We start from the raw sequence: 17,663 nt of genomic DNA, 5'->3' as shown, positions 1-17,663 counted from the left end.
GCACAACTTAAGTTGTTTACTCAATAACCATGACCCACAGAGAAACGTCACCAAATAGCACCTCACGCCCTACGTAGTGCACTACGTTTAAGGTGCCATTTGGGGCGTAGCCATAGCCTACACCTGCAAGCCTCTGAATTTAATAGAGCAAGAGTCCTGTCTGTCACTTATCTATATTGTCAGAGAGAGTGAGAACGGTATTACGAGAGAGTGATTGTTATTTTATACAAGGGCAGTAACAGGCTAGAAAAGTCCCACCAGGTTAATGTTTACCTGGAATATGTGGATAAACTCAGCTCCTGTTGACATAAACCCCAAGGCTGCACATGCTGTTAACAAGGTTAGACCGAGTCGGTCCAATTAAAGACTGATCTATTTTCACTGGCTGTACTCTATTCCTAAAGTTACCGGTGCAGTGAATGTTTAGCTTTTTGGTTCCTCTCCAGGTTTCTTCCTTTCTTCTAGGGAGTTTTTCCTTGCCGCTGTGCCACTGCTCACTAGAAACATAATGATACCTGTTCTGATCTGATCTGAAGAAATGGACAATCAAAATGAGGAGGTTGATTTGTATGGTGTTTTATTACAGAAAGGGGAAGGTTTTATATGCTATCCCCAAAAAAACAAAAGTGTCAAAGGGGATACCAACTTTTTAAAAACAACAACAAAAAACATTTTCTCCCCAATTTTAATCTTATCTCATCACTGCAACTCCCCAACGGGCTCGGGAGGTGAAGGTCGAGTCATGCGTCCTCTGAAACATGACCCGCCAAACCGCGCTTCTTCTTAACACCCGCCCCTGAAGTCAGCCGCACCAGTGTGTCGCAGGAAACACCGTTCAACTGACAACCCGAGGTCAGTCTACAGGCGCCTGGGCCCGCCACAAGGAGGCGCTAGAGCGCGATGAGCCAAGTATAGACCCCTGGCCAAGCCCTCCTCTAACCCGGACAACACTGGGCCAATTGTGCACCACCCTATGGGACTCCCGGTCACGGCCGGTTGTGATACAGCCCGGGTCTGTAGTGACACCTCTAGCACCTTAGACCGCTGCGCCACTCGGGAGGCCCCCATCGATACCAACTATTATCTGTCATTAATATCAATAGGCCAGGTTATATCAATGCCCTTTGTCTAGTTACTACAAGGCTACATGTTTAACTATAGGTTAAAGTACTACTGGTGTCTGTCTCACTATAAAGGTCTAATGTCCACGTCAACCACCTTCTACTGACTCGATGACATCACAGCACGGCGGCGAGGCCTCTCCTGCTCTTCTTGAACTCGCACACGTAGTACATGGTGATGTCACACTCCACCTGGTTCCAGGTGCCTGTGGGTGATTACAATCAGGAGGACTCGTCCAAATGGAAGTGTTGATGGCGGCGCCCCCCCCTTGCTCAGACGTTGCTGACACATTCCAGGTCTCACAACACCTGGATAGGTATTTTTTGAAGTATCGGCTGACTACATTCATTATTGTCATAGCAATCTGGTACCAAGACGGCACGGTCAATGACGTGCCACGCAACCATTGGCTGATACGTGCAACGTCTGAGCAAGGGAACACAGCCGATATCTTGACACTGAAATGGTACTAAGTCCAAATGTATTTATTGTCTGTGTCTAAAGTGGCACCCTATTCCCTAGTTTTATGCACTACGTTTGACCAGAGTAGTGCACTCTATAGGGCAGAGAATAGAGTGCCATTTCAGTGTTGCTCATTGATATCTAGAATTAGATTGTAGGACTAGTCAATCGTAGTGAGTACATGTTAAAATGTCCTTGCCGTACCTGTGCTGACCATCTTCACACAGCTGGTGTTGGAAGGGGCCCCTGATGGCTCCTCTAGGCCCCAGGCTGTATAGTTCCTCACTGGGGTCAGGTCTGCGTAAACAGGCCCTCCCCCCTTCTGCCCAGCCTGCAGCCCGATGAAGACCTGGGTAAGGCCGGCCTGGGTGACGAAGTCTGCTATCAGGGTGTTGGTGTCTGTTGTTTTGGGCATGACGAGCATACCGCCCCTCAGCTTACAGTTTATCAGAGCTTCTCGGTACTTTCTGGCCTCTTTCACAATCAGGTAAAATTTCTCCTCCGTTTCCTTAATGCCTAAAATGACTGAATATGACATATGAGATGTAATAAGTTGGAGTCTCAACTCCTTATTCATTCCATTCAATATAAGTAAAAAAAACTCCTTATTCAATCCAAGTCAAAACGATATTTATATGTGTTGTAGAATGCCAGTTTGATTTACGTTGTGCTACACATTGGCTGAGATGTTCTTATTTTAGTTCAATTGTTTTCTAATGATCTGACCTGAAATGATGATTTAAGCAGAATACAATGACTTACCATTTTTCACAAACTTGACTGCATTCTTCAACTTTCTGACGTTGATGTCCATCTGTCCAACGACCTTCCTGTACCTCCCACAGTCACATGTTGCCCCTGTCAGACATGCTTGTAGTCAGGTACGGCATGTGTCTTACAATAAACACCATTCTCTTTCAGGAAATCTCTTTTTGGAACTAGGCCAGTCCAGAATGTAAAGACACACCATTGTATGATAGTGACTTGGAGGTACTATCTCCAGTGGTTTGGAAACATACAGTATCAGTCAAAAGTTTGGACAAACCTCCTCATTCAAGGGCTCTTCTTTGTTTTGACGATGTTCTACATTGTAGAATAAGACATTAAAACTGTGAAATAACACCTATGGAATCATGTAGTAACCCCAAAAAGTGTTTAACAAATCAAGATAGATTTTAGATTCTTCAAGGTAGAAACCCTTTGCCTGATGACAGCTTTGCACACTCTTGGCATTCTCTCAACCAGCTTCACCTGGAATGCTTTTCCAACAGTCATGAAGGAGTTCCCACATATCCAGTGATGTGGAAACATACATGAACAAAGAACGAGGCTAAGTAATGAACTAGCTCACCTGCTTTCCCTTTCTGTCCAGAGGGTCCATCAACTCCTGCATCTCCTGCGTCTCCTGGAGTTAACATGTACAGTTACACTACACATATGGGACAGCAGCATAGTCCAGGGAGGATAGAGACCAGACACATACATTTTGTTGAGTAGATGTCTGCTTCAGGAGGAAAACTATTTGCACTGGTGAGATACCACCACTAGACAGCAGCACTCCACAGTGCTTCACTTCATAGAGCAGAGATGTGGCAGGAGAGGAATTCAACCTCTCTCTACACTAGGTGGTTTTCCTCCTAACTGACAGGAAGGAGAATCAACCTCCCTACACTAGGTGTTTTATCCTCCTAACTGACAGGAAGGAGAATCAACTAACTGACAGGAAGGTGAATCTACACTAGGTGTTTTACCTCCTAACTGTTTTCCTCCTAAATAACAGTTTATAAATTAGGAAGGGAATCAACCTCTCTACAAGGTGTTTTACCTCCTAACTGACAGGAAGGTGAATCAACCTCTCTACACTAGATTACAGGAAGGAGAATCAACACAACTAACTGATAGGAAGGTTGTGTTTTTTAACTGACAGGAAGGGGAATCAACCTCTCCCTACACTAGGTGAACTGACAGGAAGGAGCAACCTCCCCCTACACTAGGTGTTTTACCTCCTAACTGACAGGAAGGAGAATCAACCTCTCCCTACACTAGGGTGTCACATTAACTGACAGGAAGGTGTCACAAAATAACTGGCTGATTACCAACACAACACAGTTTATGATCTGAGTCACATTTTCACAAAATAGCTGAAGGATCTGAGATCTGATTGATTTGAAGGCTTTTCTCTTGACTTGATACAGCTTCATGAAATACCCTTTATTTTCCCACAGTTACCTGGGACAATAGTACCAGCATTGTGTTTTATATAACCAAATATGGAAATGTTTTGATTATTGTTAAGACTTAACCTACTAAATTGATTGTGTCATTATGTGCCTGCTAAGTGAGGTCTGGATTTCTGTAGCTCTGTCAAAGCATTACAGACAGGATTGACCAGACTCTTTCTAGCTCTGTCAAAGCATTACAGACAGGATTGACCAGACTCTTTCTGTAGGTCTGTCAAAGCATTTCAGACAGGATTGACCAGACTCTTTCTGTAGCTCTGTCAAAGCATTTCAGACAGGATTGACCAGACTCTTTCTGTAGGTCTGTCAAAGCATTTCAGACAGGATTGACCAGACTCTTTCTGTAGCTCTGTCAAAGCATTACAGACAGGATTGACCAGACTCTTTCTGTAGCTCTGTCAAAGCATTTCAGACAGGATTGACCAGACTCTTTCTGTAGCTCTGTCAAAGCATTTCAGACAGGATTGACCAGACTCTTTCTGTAGGTCTGTCAAAGCATTTCAGACTGGATTGACCAGACTCTTGATGAGGCCTTGAGGTTTACATACATGTTACTTCCGAGAGGGGCTGCATCACAAATGACACCTTATTCCCTGTATAGTGCACTATTGTTAACCAGGCTCTGATAGAAAGTAGTGCACTACTGTTAACCAGGCTCTGATAGAAAGTAGTGCACTACTGTTAACCAGGTTCTGATAGAAAGTAGTGCACTATTGTTAACCAGGCTCTGATGGAAAGTTAACTGTTAACCAGGCTCTGATAGAAAGTAGTGCACTACTGTTAACCAGGCTCTGATAGAAAGTAGTGCACTACTGTTAACCAGGCTCTGATAGAAAGTAGTGCACTACTGTTAACCAGGCTTTGAGAAAGTAGTGCACTACTGTTGACCAGGTTCAGGCTACTGATAGAAAGTAGTAGTGCACTACTGTTAACCAGGCTCTGATGGAAAGTAGTGCACTACTGTTAACCAGGCTCTGATAGAAAGTAGTGCACTACTGTTAACCAGGCTCTGGAATAGACAGCATTTGGGATGTTAACCAGGTTCTGATAGAAAGTAGTGCACTATTTCAGGCTCTGAGGAGGACATAATGGTAGTGCACTACTGTTAACCAGGCTCTGATAGAAAGTAAACATGTTAACCAGGCTCTGATAGAAAGTACACCTAAATATGAGTCCCTTCCTGATAGAAAAGCTGTTCACATTGAACCAGGTGGAAAATAATTCTCTACTGCAGACCAGCAGACTACTGTTAACCAGGTTTAAATACTATTTAACCAGGCTCTGATAGAAAGTAGTGCACTACTGTTAACCACGCACTACTGACCTTAGACATCCTGTTTATGTCTCTGTTTTGGCTTGACCAGGTTCAGAAAGGTGTGATTTGATAGAAAGTAGTTCTTGACCAGGCTCTGATAGAAAGTAGTTATTTGTATTTCTATGTTTTAGAAAGTAATGCACTATATAGGGAATAGGGCATTTGGGATCTCAATCAGGAGGACAGCTGTAAACATGTTCCCGACATCTAAATTGTCTCTGATTGAGAACCGTGGAAAATAATTCTCTACTAGCAGACCTGAGTTCAAATACTATTTGCTACTTTTCCCACCTGACATCTGTTTATGTTTGTTTTGGGGAGGGTGTGAGTTGACTTTGTTTATTTGTATTTCTATGTTTTAGCCGGGTAGGGTTTCAATCAGGGACAGCTGTCATGGTTTGTTAGTGTAGCCCTTTTTGTTTGTTAGTGTTTGTTTTTGCCTTTAGTGTTTGTTTGGCAGTGTTTGTTTGGCAGTGTTTGTTTGGCAGTGTTTGTTTGGCAGTGTTTGTTTGGCAGTGTTTGTTTGGCAGTGTTTGTTTGGTAGTGTTTGTTTGGTAGTGTTTATTTGGTAGTGTTTATTGTTTTGTTCAGCGTCTTTTCTAATAAAAAATCACATGTACGCTCAACACGCTGCACCTTGGTCCTCTTCATTCAACGGCCGTGACAAATACTAAATACTATTAACAGTAGCATCACTTTATTGGTCAATTGCACACGAGGTCCAATGGAACTTTGACTTCTGATGTAACCCCTCAGAAAGACACACACACACACACACACACGCATACTGTTTTTTTTTATAGGAGGGGTGGGGGTTGCCACACTGGGCACGTGGGGAGCTGTTGTGGGGGGTTAAGTGCCTTGCTCAAGGGCACAAAGGCAGCTATACAAATCCTTTATCTGTGCTTGATTGAGCTTGCCTGGCTAAATAGAACTATTGAATAGTCCCAACACTGTCTGATACTACAGGCAGGCCAGGCAAGAGCACTGTATCCCCTGTCTGTCTGACACTACAGGCAGGCCAGGCAAGAGCACTGTAACCCCTGTCTGTCTGATACTACAGGCCAGGCTAGAGTACTGTATCCCCTGTCTGTCTGACACTACAGGCCAGGCTAGAGCACTGTATCCCCTGTCTGTCTGACACTACAGGCAGGCCAGGCAAGAGCACTGTATCCCCTGTCTGTCTGATACTACAGGCAGGCTAGAGCACTGTAACCCCTGTCTGTCTGATACTACAGGCAGGCCAGGCTAGAGCACTGTAACCCCTGTCTGTCTGATACTACAGGCCAGGCTAGAGCACTGTAACCCCTGTCTGTCTGACACTACAGGCAGGCCAGGCTAGCACTGTATCCCCTGTCTGTCTGATACTACAGGCAGGCCAGGCAAGAGCAAATGATCAAAGAATGGAAAGATTTCAAATAGTATTTGAACCCAGGTCTGTCTAACAGATGCATCTACAACCCGAGTTGAAGGGTTCAATGGGAAGAGGGGCTGAATACATTGGATAAAAACTAAACAAGTACCTGTTTATGTAAAACAAACTTGATGAAGGTCTCACCCAGGTAGTTTGGGTCTGGCAGTGTGTCTCTGTGGCTAAGCCCTAAATGACACCCTATTCCCTGTATAGTGCACTACTTTTAACCAGTCCTATGGGTAGTACTGCACTACTTTTAACCAGTCCTATGGGTAGTAGTGCACTACTTTTAACCAGTCCTATGGGTAGTAGTGCACTACTTTTAACCAGTCCTATGGGTAGTAGTGCACTACTTTTAACCAGTCCTATGGGTAGTAGTGCACTACTTTTAACCAGTCCTATGGGTAGTACTGCACTACTTTCGACTAGACCTATGGGTAGTAGTGCACTACTTTAGACCAGCCCTATGGGTAGTAGTGCACTACTTTTAACCAGTCCTATGGCTGAATAGGGTGCCAGTAGAGCCACGGCCTCTGTATCATTGGCCTGAGATGCAGCCAGAACAGTTTTCTTCTCCGTAAGCAGAATATTTCTCAGTCTGATTACTAAATGATTACCTTTGTCTCCAGCAGGACCCAACTTCCCCGTCCGGCCCTGCTCTCCTTTATCTCCGAGCTCCCCTGCCAGACCTGAGACAGAGGGTAGGAGAAGACTGGTGAACTGCCAGACCTGAGACAGAGGGTAGGAGAAGACTGGTGAACTGCCAGACCTGAGACAGAGGGTAGGAGAAGACTGGTGAACTGCCAGACCTGAGACAGAGGGTAGGAGAAGACTGGTGAACTGTCAGACCTGAGACAGAGGGTAGGAGAAGACTGGTGAACTGCCAGACCTGAGACAGAGGGTAGGAGAAGACTGGTGAACTGCCAGACCTGAGACAGAGGGTAGGAGAAGACTGGTGAACTGCCAGACCAAAAGGAAATTGTAAATAGGTAGAGAGAGTTTTTTTTTAGGTCTGTTTCTTTATTGCTGTTTTCTTATGGTTTGCATGGCAGTTAGGCTACTGATGGAATTTAAAGAGAGAAACTAAAGGCCAGAAAGAGAGGAGGGAGAGGGGGAGAGAGTGAAGGGGGAGAGAGAAGGAGGGGGAGAGTGAGAGGGGGAGAGTGAATGGGGAGGGAGAGAGGGTGGAGAAAAATGGGAGGAGAGAGACCGAGAGAGAGAGAGAGACAGAGAGAGAGAGAGAGAAAGGGCCAGAGGGGGAGACAGAGGGGGGAGAAGACTGGGGAACTGAGAGGGGGAGAGGTTGGAGAAAGAGAAAGAGGGAGAGAGGAAGAGGGGGTAGAGAGAGAGAGAGCTAGGGGGAGAGAGAGACCCAACCAAATTAGACCCAACCAAATCGTGAGAAAACAAAAAGATAATTACTTGACACATGGAAATAAACAGTGCAAACTAGAATGCTATTTGGCCCTAAACAGAGAGTTCACAGTGGCAGAATACCTGACCACTGTGACTGACCCAAATTTAAGGAAAGCTTTGACTATGTACAGACTCAGTGAGCATAGCCTTGCTATTGAAACAGGCCGCTGTAGACAGACCTGGCTCTCAAGAGAAGACAGGCTATGTGCTCACTGCCCACAAAATGAGATGGAAACTGAGCTGCACTTCCTAACCTCCTGCCAAATGTATAACCATTTTAGAGACACATATTTCCCTCAGATTACACAGATCCACAAAGAATTTGAAAAACAAACCCAATTTTGATAAACTCCCATATCTCCTGGGTGAAATACCACAGTGTGCCATCACAGCAGCAAGATTTGTGACCTGTTGCCACAAGAAAAGGGCAACCAGTGAAGAACAAACACCATTGTAAATACAACCCATATTTATGTTTATTTATTTTCCCTTTTATACTTTAACTATTTGCACATCATTACAACACTGTATATAGACATAATATGACGTTTGAAATGTCTTTATTCTTTTGGAACTTTTTACTGTTAATTTTGATTGTTTATTTCGCTTTTGTTTATTATCTACTTCACTTGCTTTGGCAATGTTAACATATTTGTCTCATGCCAATAAAGCCCTTGAATTGAATTGAGAGAGACAGATTAGGACATCTGCTTTTTATGCCAGAGCCGCTCTGCCAGGATCAAAAGGAGCATTTCCTCAGGAAATACTCAGCTGCAAATGGATAGTAGTTGAAATAATAACTGATGCAGGACCCCCTTCCCAAAAGCCTGTACCAGCCTGTAGCCTAGCACCAGTCAATATGGTTTTTCACAATGTATTTCAGCCATGTCCATTTTGATTGAATTGTAATTATTTTGTATCTTCACAGATTGTATAAAGCGTTGGTTTTCTTCTCCAGGTTGTGAGATCTCATGGTGTTTTGCCAAATTAGACCGACTTTGGGGTTTTGTTCAACCTAGCATATGTACAGCTCAAGTATTTTAGTCATCATCATTTTTCAGGGCAATAATTTCAGCGTAATTTCAACTGACTGAATACAACATTTTTTTTTTTTAAAGGAAAGATCTTAAACACGGAAACATTTCTCAACATGGAACATCATCATTATGGTGTCTGCTTTCATATTCTAGCAGGTGGGACATTTCAAATGATAGGCTGAACGTGAAGAGATTGTTTGATTTAGTCTGGAACAGTCATTATAAAACTGGTTGTTTGGATCCTGGATGCTGATTGGACGAGCCGTCTTGTATTGGCGGTCACAGACACACCATTGCCTGATAACGCTTCCCTCTGAAAAGTATCCCTGCGCCTCCATAAGACTATGATGATCGTGTTGCTGGCCGAATCATTTCTTGTATTTATCCCAACTCGCACATGATTTCCCCTTGCTTCCAGCCTAGCATTTAGTTTGGTACAGCGGGGGATAATATAAGCCTCGCTGTCTGCCTGTCAGACCTCGGGAAACAGTGTTCAACTTTTGAATTTAGATCTCTGTAGTGACTGAGTTAGCTGAAGTTGGTTAGCTATCTAAAGCAATGACGGGAACGGATGACCAGTCCTGTTGCATAGCAACTATGCAAAAATCATTTACAACAGGGTCACGTCTGTAGCAACATGACTAAAATAACTAACATCCAGATTATTCTGGTGGAATCATTCAATTCTATGTAATGACTTATCCAAATAACGTTTTTTTATTGAAAATATGTGACCATTGTTATTTTAAATACGTTGGTAAGAATTTATTAAAAGCAATAAGACACACAAGGCAGTGGCTTATCGCATCGTGCCGAACAATACCATTTACCTGCTGTGACTGGAGTCGTGATACTGCACTGCCTCGTGCACCTTATTGATTAATTATCCACTACCGATACAGGTCTGATTATTGATTAATTATCCACTACCGATACAGGTCTGATTATTGATTAATTATCCACTACCGATACAGGTTTGATTATTGATTAATTATACACTACCGATACAGGTCTGATTATTGATTAATTATCCACTATTGATACAGGTCTGATTATTGATTAATTATACACTACCGATACAGGTCTGATTATTGATTAATTATCCACTACCGATACAGGTCTGATTATTGATTAATTATCCACTACCGATACAGGTTTGATTATTGATTAATTATACACTACTGATACAGGTCTGATTATTGATTAATTATCCACTACCGAATACAGGTCTGATTATTGATTAATTATACTCTACCGATACAGGTCTGATTATTGATTAATTATCCACTACCGATACAGGTCTGATTATTGATTAATTATCCACTACCGATGAAGGTTTGATTATTGATTAATTATACACTATAAAACAGGTTTGATTATTGATTAATTATACACTGATTACAGGTCTGATTATTGATTAATTATCACTACCGATACAGGTCTGATTATTGATTAATTATACACTACTCCATACAGGTCTGATTATTGATTAATTATCCACTACCGATACAGGTCTAATTATTGATTAATTATCCACTCGATACAGGTCTGATTATTGATTAATTATACACTACCGATACAGGTCTGATTATTGATTAATTATACACTACCGATACAGGTCTGATTATTGATTAATTATACACTACCGATACAGGTCTGATTATTGATTAATTATACACTACCGATACAGGTCTGATTATTGATTAATTATACACTACCGATTCAGGTCTGATTATTGATTAATTATACACTACCGATACAGGTCTGATTATTGATTAATTATACACTACCGTAAACAGGTCTGATTATTGATTAATTATACACTAAAATGCAGGTCTGATTATTGATTAATTATCCACTAGGTTCAGGTCTGATTATTGATTAATTATTACCGATACAGGTCTGATTATTGATTAATTATCCACTACCGATACAGGTCTGATTACGGATTAATTATACACTACCGATACAGGTCTGATTATTGATTAATTATCCACTACCGATACAGGTCTGATTATTGATTAATTATCCACTAACATCCAGGTCTGATTATTGATTAATTATACATTCAGGTCTGATTATTGATTAATTATACACACCGATACAGGTCTGATTATTGATTAATTATCCACTGATACCAGGTCTGATTATTGATTAATTATACACTACTGATACAGGTCTGATTATTGATTAATTATCCACTAAGACGATACAGGTCTGATTATTGATTAATTATCCACTACCATACAGGTCTGATTATTGATTAATTATACACTGCCGATACAGGTCTGATTATTGATTAATTATCCAATACCGATACAGGTCTGATTATTGATTAATTATCCACTACCGATACAGGTCTGATTATTGATTAATTATCCACTACCGATACAGGTCTGATTATTGATTAATTATCCACTACCGATACAGGTCTGATTATTGATTAATTATACACTACCGATACAGGTCTGATTATTGATTAATTATCCACTACCGATACAGGTCTGATTATTGATTAATTATACACTACCGATACAGGTCTGATTATTGATTAATTATACACTACCGATACAGGTCTGATTATTGATTAATTATCCACTACCGATACAGGTCTGATTATTGATTAATTATCCACTACCGATACAGGTCTGATTATTGATTAATTATACACTACCGATACAGGTCTGATTATTGATTAATTATCCAATACCGATACAGGTCTGATTATTGATTAATTATCCACTACCGATACAGGTCTGATTATTGATTAATTATCCACTACCGATACAGGTCTGATTATTGATTAATTATCCACTACCGATACAGGTCTGATTATTGATTAATTATCCAATACCGATACAGGTCTGATTATTGATTAATTATCCACTACAGATACAGGTCTGATTATTGATTAATTATCCACTACCGATACAGGTCTGATTATTGACATTTTCTCACTGATATTGCTAAGTTTAACCGGCAGTCAGAAGTTCAAGATGTCATTCTCTCATTTCACTTCCCCCTTTTCAAAGGCCAACCGGTGTCTAATGACTCTCCTTCTCCCAGGTGCTGAAGGCACCAGCAGCTGATGCTCAGGAAAGGCTCTGAGAAAACTTTAGTGGAGTGGCACAAATGACACCCTATTCCCAAATACCTACACAGTGCACTGCTTTGGACCAGAGCCGTATGGGTCCCATCAAAAGTACTGTATTATTTAAGGAAAATGTGGCACCATTTGTGATGCATTTCAGTTTAGTGACCCTTTCATGCAATGTAAAATTAAAGGCAATTACAAATTTGGCTTCAGTCAATCTTAGCTTAATCAACGGCAGTAGTATGTGCAGTGGATACTTTAAACTCACTTTGATGGTTAGTAACCCTCTTTAAGCCCCATTTACATTTTAAAGTTACTCTAACATCTCTTAGTAAATTACCTGTAAAGGAAACTGATCAAGCTGAGTATTTACTGTACTGTCATGTAATGGATTTATAAAGCATTAGGTTATGGTGGGGCGGCGGGGTGGCCTAGTGGTTGGAGCGTTGGACTAGTAACCGAAAGGTTGCAAGTTCAAATCCCCGAGGTACAAATCTGTCATTCTGCCTCTGAACAGGCAGTTAACCCACTGTTCCTAGGCCGTCATTGAAAATAAGAATTTGTTCTTAACTGACTTGCCTAGTTAAATAAAGGTTAAAAAAATGGTGAACATCCAACCTAACAACAAACCTATACAGGAAACCAACATGGTTAGTTTTGTTAAACACTGTGGGGTGAAGTTGAAAAAACAAGTCAACAAGTTTGCTTTGTTCCTTCTTTTTTGGGGGGGAAATGACTCCCAACGGTCCTTGCTGGCATTTGTCGCTGTCTGTTGGTCCGATGATAGAGGTGTGTGTTTGTGAAAGAGGCCAGCCAGAAATTCATTTAGCGCCTGGCTCTGCCTCCCTGTCTCCCACGTCCCACAGAACATATATGGTGCTCCCGCCAACCGCTGGCCGCCATACTGCAGCAGCAATTAACACGTCTGCTCTGATGTGACTTCCTTCAAGGAAGAGCAGAGAGTCAGGCTCACGGAGGCTGGCTGGTCTGGCCCAGGCTACTCCATTGTAACTCAGCTCACTGCCGGTGCCAATCAGACCTCATTCACGTCAGAGTCAGACACACCGTGCTGCTTCTGAATCTAGAAAGACTGGGGGGATAGCTAGTCTGTTCTGCTTTTGAGTCTAGAGTATTGAGTGCTTATATAGGCATTTACCTTCAACTGAGGAGGTTTACATACCTTGAACTCTGGGGACTTACTCTGTGGTGGGCAGTGGTGGAAAATTTGTCATACTTGAGTAAAAGTAAAGATACCTTAATAGAAAAACAAAGCATTTGTCTTTAGAGAGTCTGCCAGATCAGAGGAAGTGGGAATGACTATGGATATTTTCTTGATAAGTGTGTGAATTGGACCATTTTCCTGTCCTGCTAAGCATAAAAAATGTAACGAGTACTTTTGGGTGTCAGGGAAAATTTATGGAGTTAAATTTTCTTCAGGAAGTGAGTGAAATAAAAGTTAAAGTTGTCAAAATTATAAATAGTAAAGTACAGATACCTCCAAAACGACATAAGTAGTACTTTAAAGTATTTTTACTTAAGTACTTTAAACCACTACGCGTGGGAGTATACAAAACACCTCAGTTCACTTAGACACTTAACAAACTCTGTTTAGATACTCTGTTTAAAACCGTCAAGACAACAATTTAAAAACGATTTAAAAAAGGATCAGTAGAACATGCCAGAAAGTTGAATCAACTCTCTGGCTTTTATACCACTTCCTTTTAATTCCTCAATGATTCATGTGTTTGAATATTAAACCAATAAAAAATATATAAGTAGGAACCTAGTAGCCCTGGTGGGCCGGTCTTTCCCAGCCGTCCTTGGTCTCCCTCGCCTCCCCCTTCACCCAGGTCTCCTGTTAGGAGAGGAAGAAACGTTAAGATGAGATTCAGCAACTCTTGGGAGGCCAACGGAAGTTAATTTAAAAAAAAGCTTCTTTATTGTTGCACGTAAAACCAATGTATTTCGGCTTTTGGCCTTCAAGGTTTAAAAAAAACAAAAAACGTTGATGCTTTTATACATTTCAAAATGGCCTCCTATGAACTCAGGGACCAATCACAACGAGGGGAAGAAAAAGCATATAACCCATTTTATGACAACGTAATAAATATGTCAAGCAAACTACAGAGAGAAGAGACCCGACAATAGAGACAGAGGTTTGTTCAGTGGGCTGAAAGGGTCCCATTTGACCTGAGGAAACCTGACTCAGTAGGGCCTTGGCTTGTCTGTGCCTGGTTTACAGGTTCACTGACTTCAAGACAAACCATAGCCGTTCTTTCTCAGTCCATATAGACACTGCTGTTTGGGATGGGTCTTATCTAAATAAACTCCTCTATTGTGAAGCAGCTGTTTCAATACAGACAGTCAGCCAGACAGTCATAGTGGCCACTTCTCTGGCGCTGGCAATAGCACGCAAAACAAAATGAAACATTTCCTTGTGTATAAATTACTCATGACATACAGTATATACTCCTCCTAAAATCCCCAAATAAGTATTACCTCTACTGTCTAAGGGTGTTAGTTATAGTCCAACCTACACAGCCAACACCGTGTTAATACTGCACAACACTACAGCAGTAGCAGCCTCTCATACCAACCATGTCTTAAGGCTGTCACCCCAATAAAGGAGATGGAAGTGACGGTACTATTTCAACACATGGTTATTGTTTAATACCAGCAGGGTCTCTGTAGGAAACAAGCTACTGTTGTAGTAAAATAAAATAAAAACACATTGTTTACTTGTAACATCATGGTTTCTGTAGGAAACAAGCTACTGTTGTAGTGAAACAACAAAACAGCAACCGAGGCATGCTATCTCCATTAACCAGGCTGTATCACAACAGGCCGTGACTGGGAGTCCCATAGGGCAGCGTACAAGTGGTCCTGCATCGTCCGGGTTTGGCCATTGTAGGCCGTCATTGTAAATAATAATTTGTTCTTAACTGACTTGCATAGTTAAATAACGGTTAAATAAAATATTATAAAATAAAAATTAACCACCTGGTTTAACACGGTGCAGACAGATCATGCTGTCTCCATTATAACCGCCTGGTTTAACATGGTGCAGACAGATCATGCTATCTCCATTATAACCATCTGGTTTAACACGGTGCAGACAGATCATGCTGTCTCCATTATAACCACCTGGTTTAACACGGTGCAGACATATCATGCTGTCTCCATTATAACCATCTGGTTTAACACGGTGCAGACATATCATGCTGTCTCCATTATAACCACCTGGTTTAACACAGTGCAGACAGATCATGCTGTCTCCATTATAACCACCTGGTTTAACACGGTGCAGACATATCATGCTATCTCCATTATAACCATCTGGTTTAACACGGTGCAGACAGATCATGCTGTCTCCATTATAACCACCTGGTTTAACACGGTGCAGACATATCATGCTGTCTCCATTATAACCACCTGGTTTAACACGGTGCAGACAGATCATGCTATCTCCATTATAACCATCTGGTTTAACACGGTGCAGACAGATCATGCTGTCTCCATTATAACCACCTGGTTTAACACGGTGCAGACAGATCATGCTATCTCCATTATAACCATCTGGTTTAACACGGTGCAGACAGATCATGCTATCTCCATTATAACCACCTGGTTTAACACAGTGCAGACAGATCATGCTATCTCCATTATAACCACCTGGTTTAACACAGTGCAGACAGATCATGCTATCTCCATTATAACCATCTGGTTTAACACGGTGCAGACAGATCATGCTATCTCCATTATAACCACCTGGTTTAACACGGTGCAGACAGATCATGCTATCTCCATTATAACCATCTGGTTTAACACGGTGCAGACAGATCATGCTATCTCCATTATAACCACCTGGTAGTCCATGGTGCAGACAGATCATGCTATCTCCATTATAACCATCTGGTTTAACACGGTGCAGACAGATCATGCTATCTCCATTATAACCATCTGGTTTAACACGGTGCAGACAGATCATGCTATCTCCATTATAACCGCCTGGTTTAACACGGTGCAGACAGGCTTTAGATCATAATTTGTTTGCTTTACATTTAAAATGATTTGAATTTACTGTAACGTATCTATTAAACGGCAAATGGCAATATCTACGATGAGGTTTACAAAAATGTTTTTTTCCGAGCCCTGACAATTCCCAAGCTCTTACATAACATCAGACAGTTTGCTGTACTGTGGAGACACAACAGATACTTCTAAAATCATTTAGAGAGCCTGCAGATGGAAGGTTGAAAAACATCACCTTTAGATCCTGGCAGAATAGTGTTGGAACAGACTTCGACCGCATTAAGAGAATCAAAGATAGTTGAAAGGACAGAGAGCACCAGTAGCCTCCTGCTGAAGTCGTGATGTTTCATGTCCTTTAGTATGAGGATTCAATACAGCACAAGGACCATACAGCATGTTTTAGATGCAGAGCTGGGGTCTATCTTTGTTTACCAAACGTTATCACTTCACTGTCATGCTGTCAGACAACATTATCCAGGCGAGGTCATTAGCCAGGGTAGGTTAGGGGACACGTGTTTACTGACTCTTGTATCTGGAATTTGAGTGAACAAATTAGTGACTATCTTTGCAATGTTGTATGTGCCCCAGGATTATGTTGTATCAATGTATTATTACTACTGTTATATATTATATATTACTACTGTTATATTATATATTACTACTGTTATATTATATATTACTACTGTTATATTATATATTACTACTGTTATATTATATATTACTACTGTTATATATTATATATTACTACTGTTATATAATATATATTACTACTGTTATATATTATATATTACTACTGTTATATATTATATATTACTACTGTTATATATTATATATTACTACTGTTATATAATATATATTACTACTGTTATATATTATATATTACTACTGTTATATATTATATATTACTACTGTTATATATTATATATTACTACTGTTATATATTATATATTACTACTGTTATATAATATATATTACTACTGTTATATATTATATATTACTACTGTTATATATTATATATTACTACTGTTATATTATTACTACTGTTATATATTATATATTACTACTGTTATATTATTACTACTGTTATAATATATATTACTACTGTTATATTATTACTACTGTTATATATTACTACTGTTATATATTATATATTACTACTGTTATATATTATATATTACTACTGTTATATTATTACTACTGTTATATTATATATTACTACTGTTATATTATTACTACTGTTATAATATATATTACTACTGTTATATAATATATATTACTACTGTTATATTATATATATTACTACTGTTATTGATTGTGTTTTAGTTTATATAGTGTCCATTATAGTGTCTCTGACAGTATGTAGTTTATGTAGTGTCCATGTTAGGAGTGTCTCTGACAGGATGTAGTTTATGTAGTGTCTCTGATAGTATGTAGTTTATGTAGTGTCTCTGACAGGATGTAGTTTATGTAGTGTCCATTAGGAGTGACTCTGACAGTATGTAGTTTATGTAGTGTCCATTAGGAGTGTCTC

General features: G+C 40.4%; 1 protein-coding gene across 1 annotated transcript; it reads right to left on the bottom strand.

Moving 5' to 3' along the window:
• Positions 1-560: 560 nt before the first annotated feature.
• On the bottom strand, positions 561-16,513 carry colec10 (collectin sub-family member 10 (C-type lectin)). The gene is made up of 7 exons (XM_064946932.1): positions 16,368-16,513; positions 13,884-13,955; positions 7,171-7,242; positions 2,936-2,989; positions 2,347-2,442; positions 1,789-2,109; positions 561-1,327 (listed from the first exon to the last, which is right to left on the bottom strand). Exons 1-7 carry the CDS (start codon positions 16,480-16,482, stop codon positions 1,239-1,241), a joined length of 819 nt encoding a protein of 272 aa, XP_064803004.1. The 5' UTR covers positions 16,483-16,513; the 3' UTR covers positions 561-1,238.
• Between the last annotated feature and the right edge of the window lie 1,150 nt (positions 16,514-17,663).

Source organism: Oncorhynchus masou, chromosome 29 (genome assembly GCF_036934945.1).
Source record: "Oncorhynchus masou masou isolate Uvic2021 chromosome 29, UVic_Omas_1.1, whole genome shotgun sequence".
Lineage (NCBI taxonomy): Eukaryota > Metazoa > Chordata > Actinopteri > Salmoniformes > Salmonidae > Oncorhynchus > Oncorhynchus masou.
Note: the sequence above shows the minus strand (reverse complement) of the source record. Positions and strands in the feature narration are given on the sequence as shown.

Excerpts from the sequence above, each read along its gene's own strand:
- colec10 (XM_064946932.1), bottom strand. The coding sequence starts at position 16,482 with ATGAAACATCACGACTTCAGCAGGAGGCTACTGGTGCTCTCTGTCCTT. Across the intron at positions 13,956-16,367 it reads TATTCTGCCAGGATCTAAAG|GAGACCTGGGTGAAGGGGGA; the intron begins GTGATGTTTTTC and ends CTCTCCTAACAG. Across the intron at positions 2,110-2,346 it reads AGTCAAGTTTGTGAAAAATG|TCATTTTAGGCATTAAGGAA; the intron begins GTAAGTCATTGT and ends TGTCATATTCAG.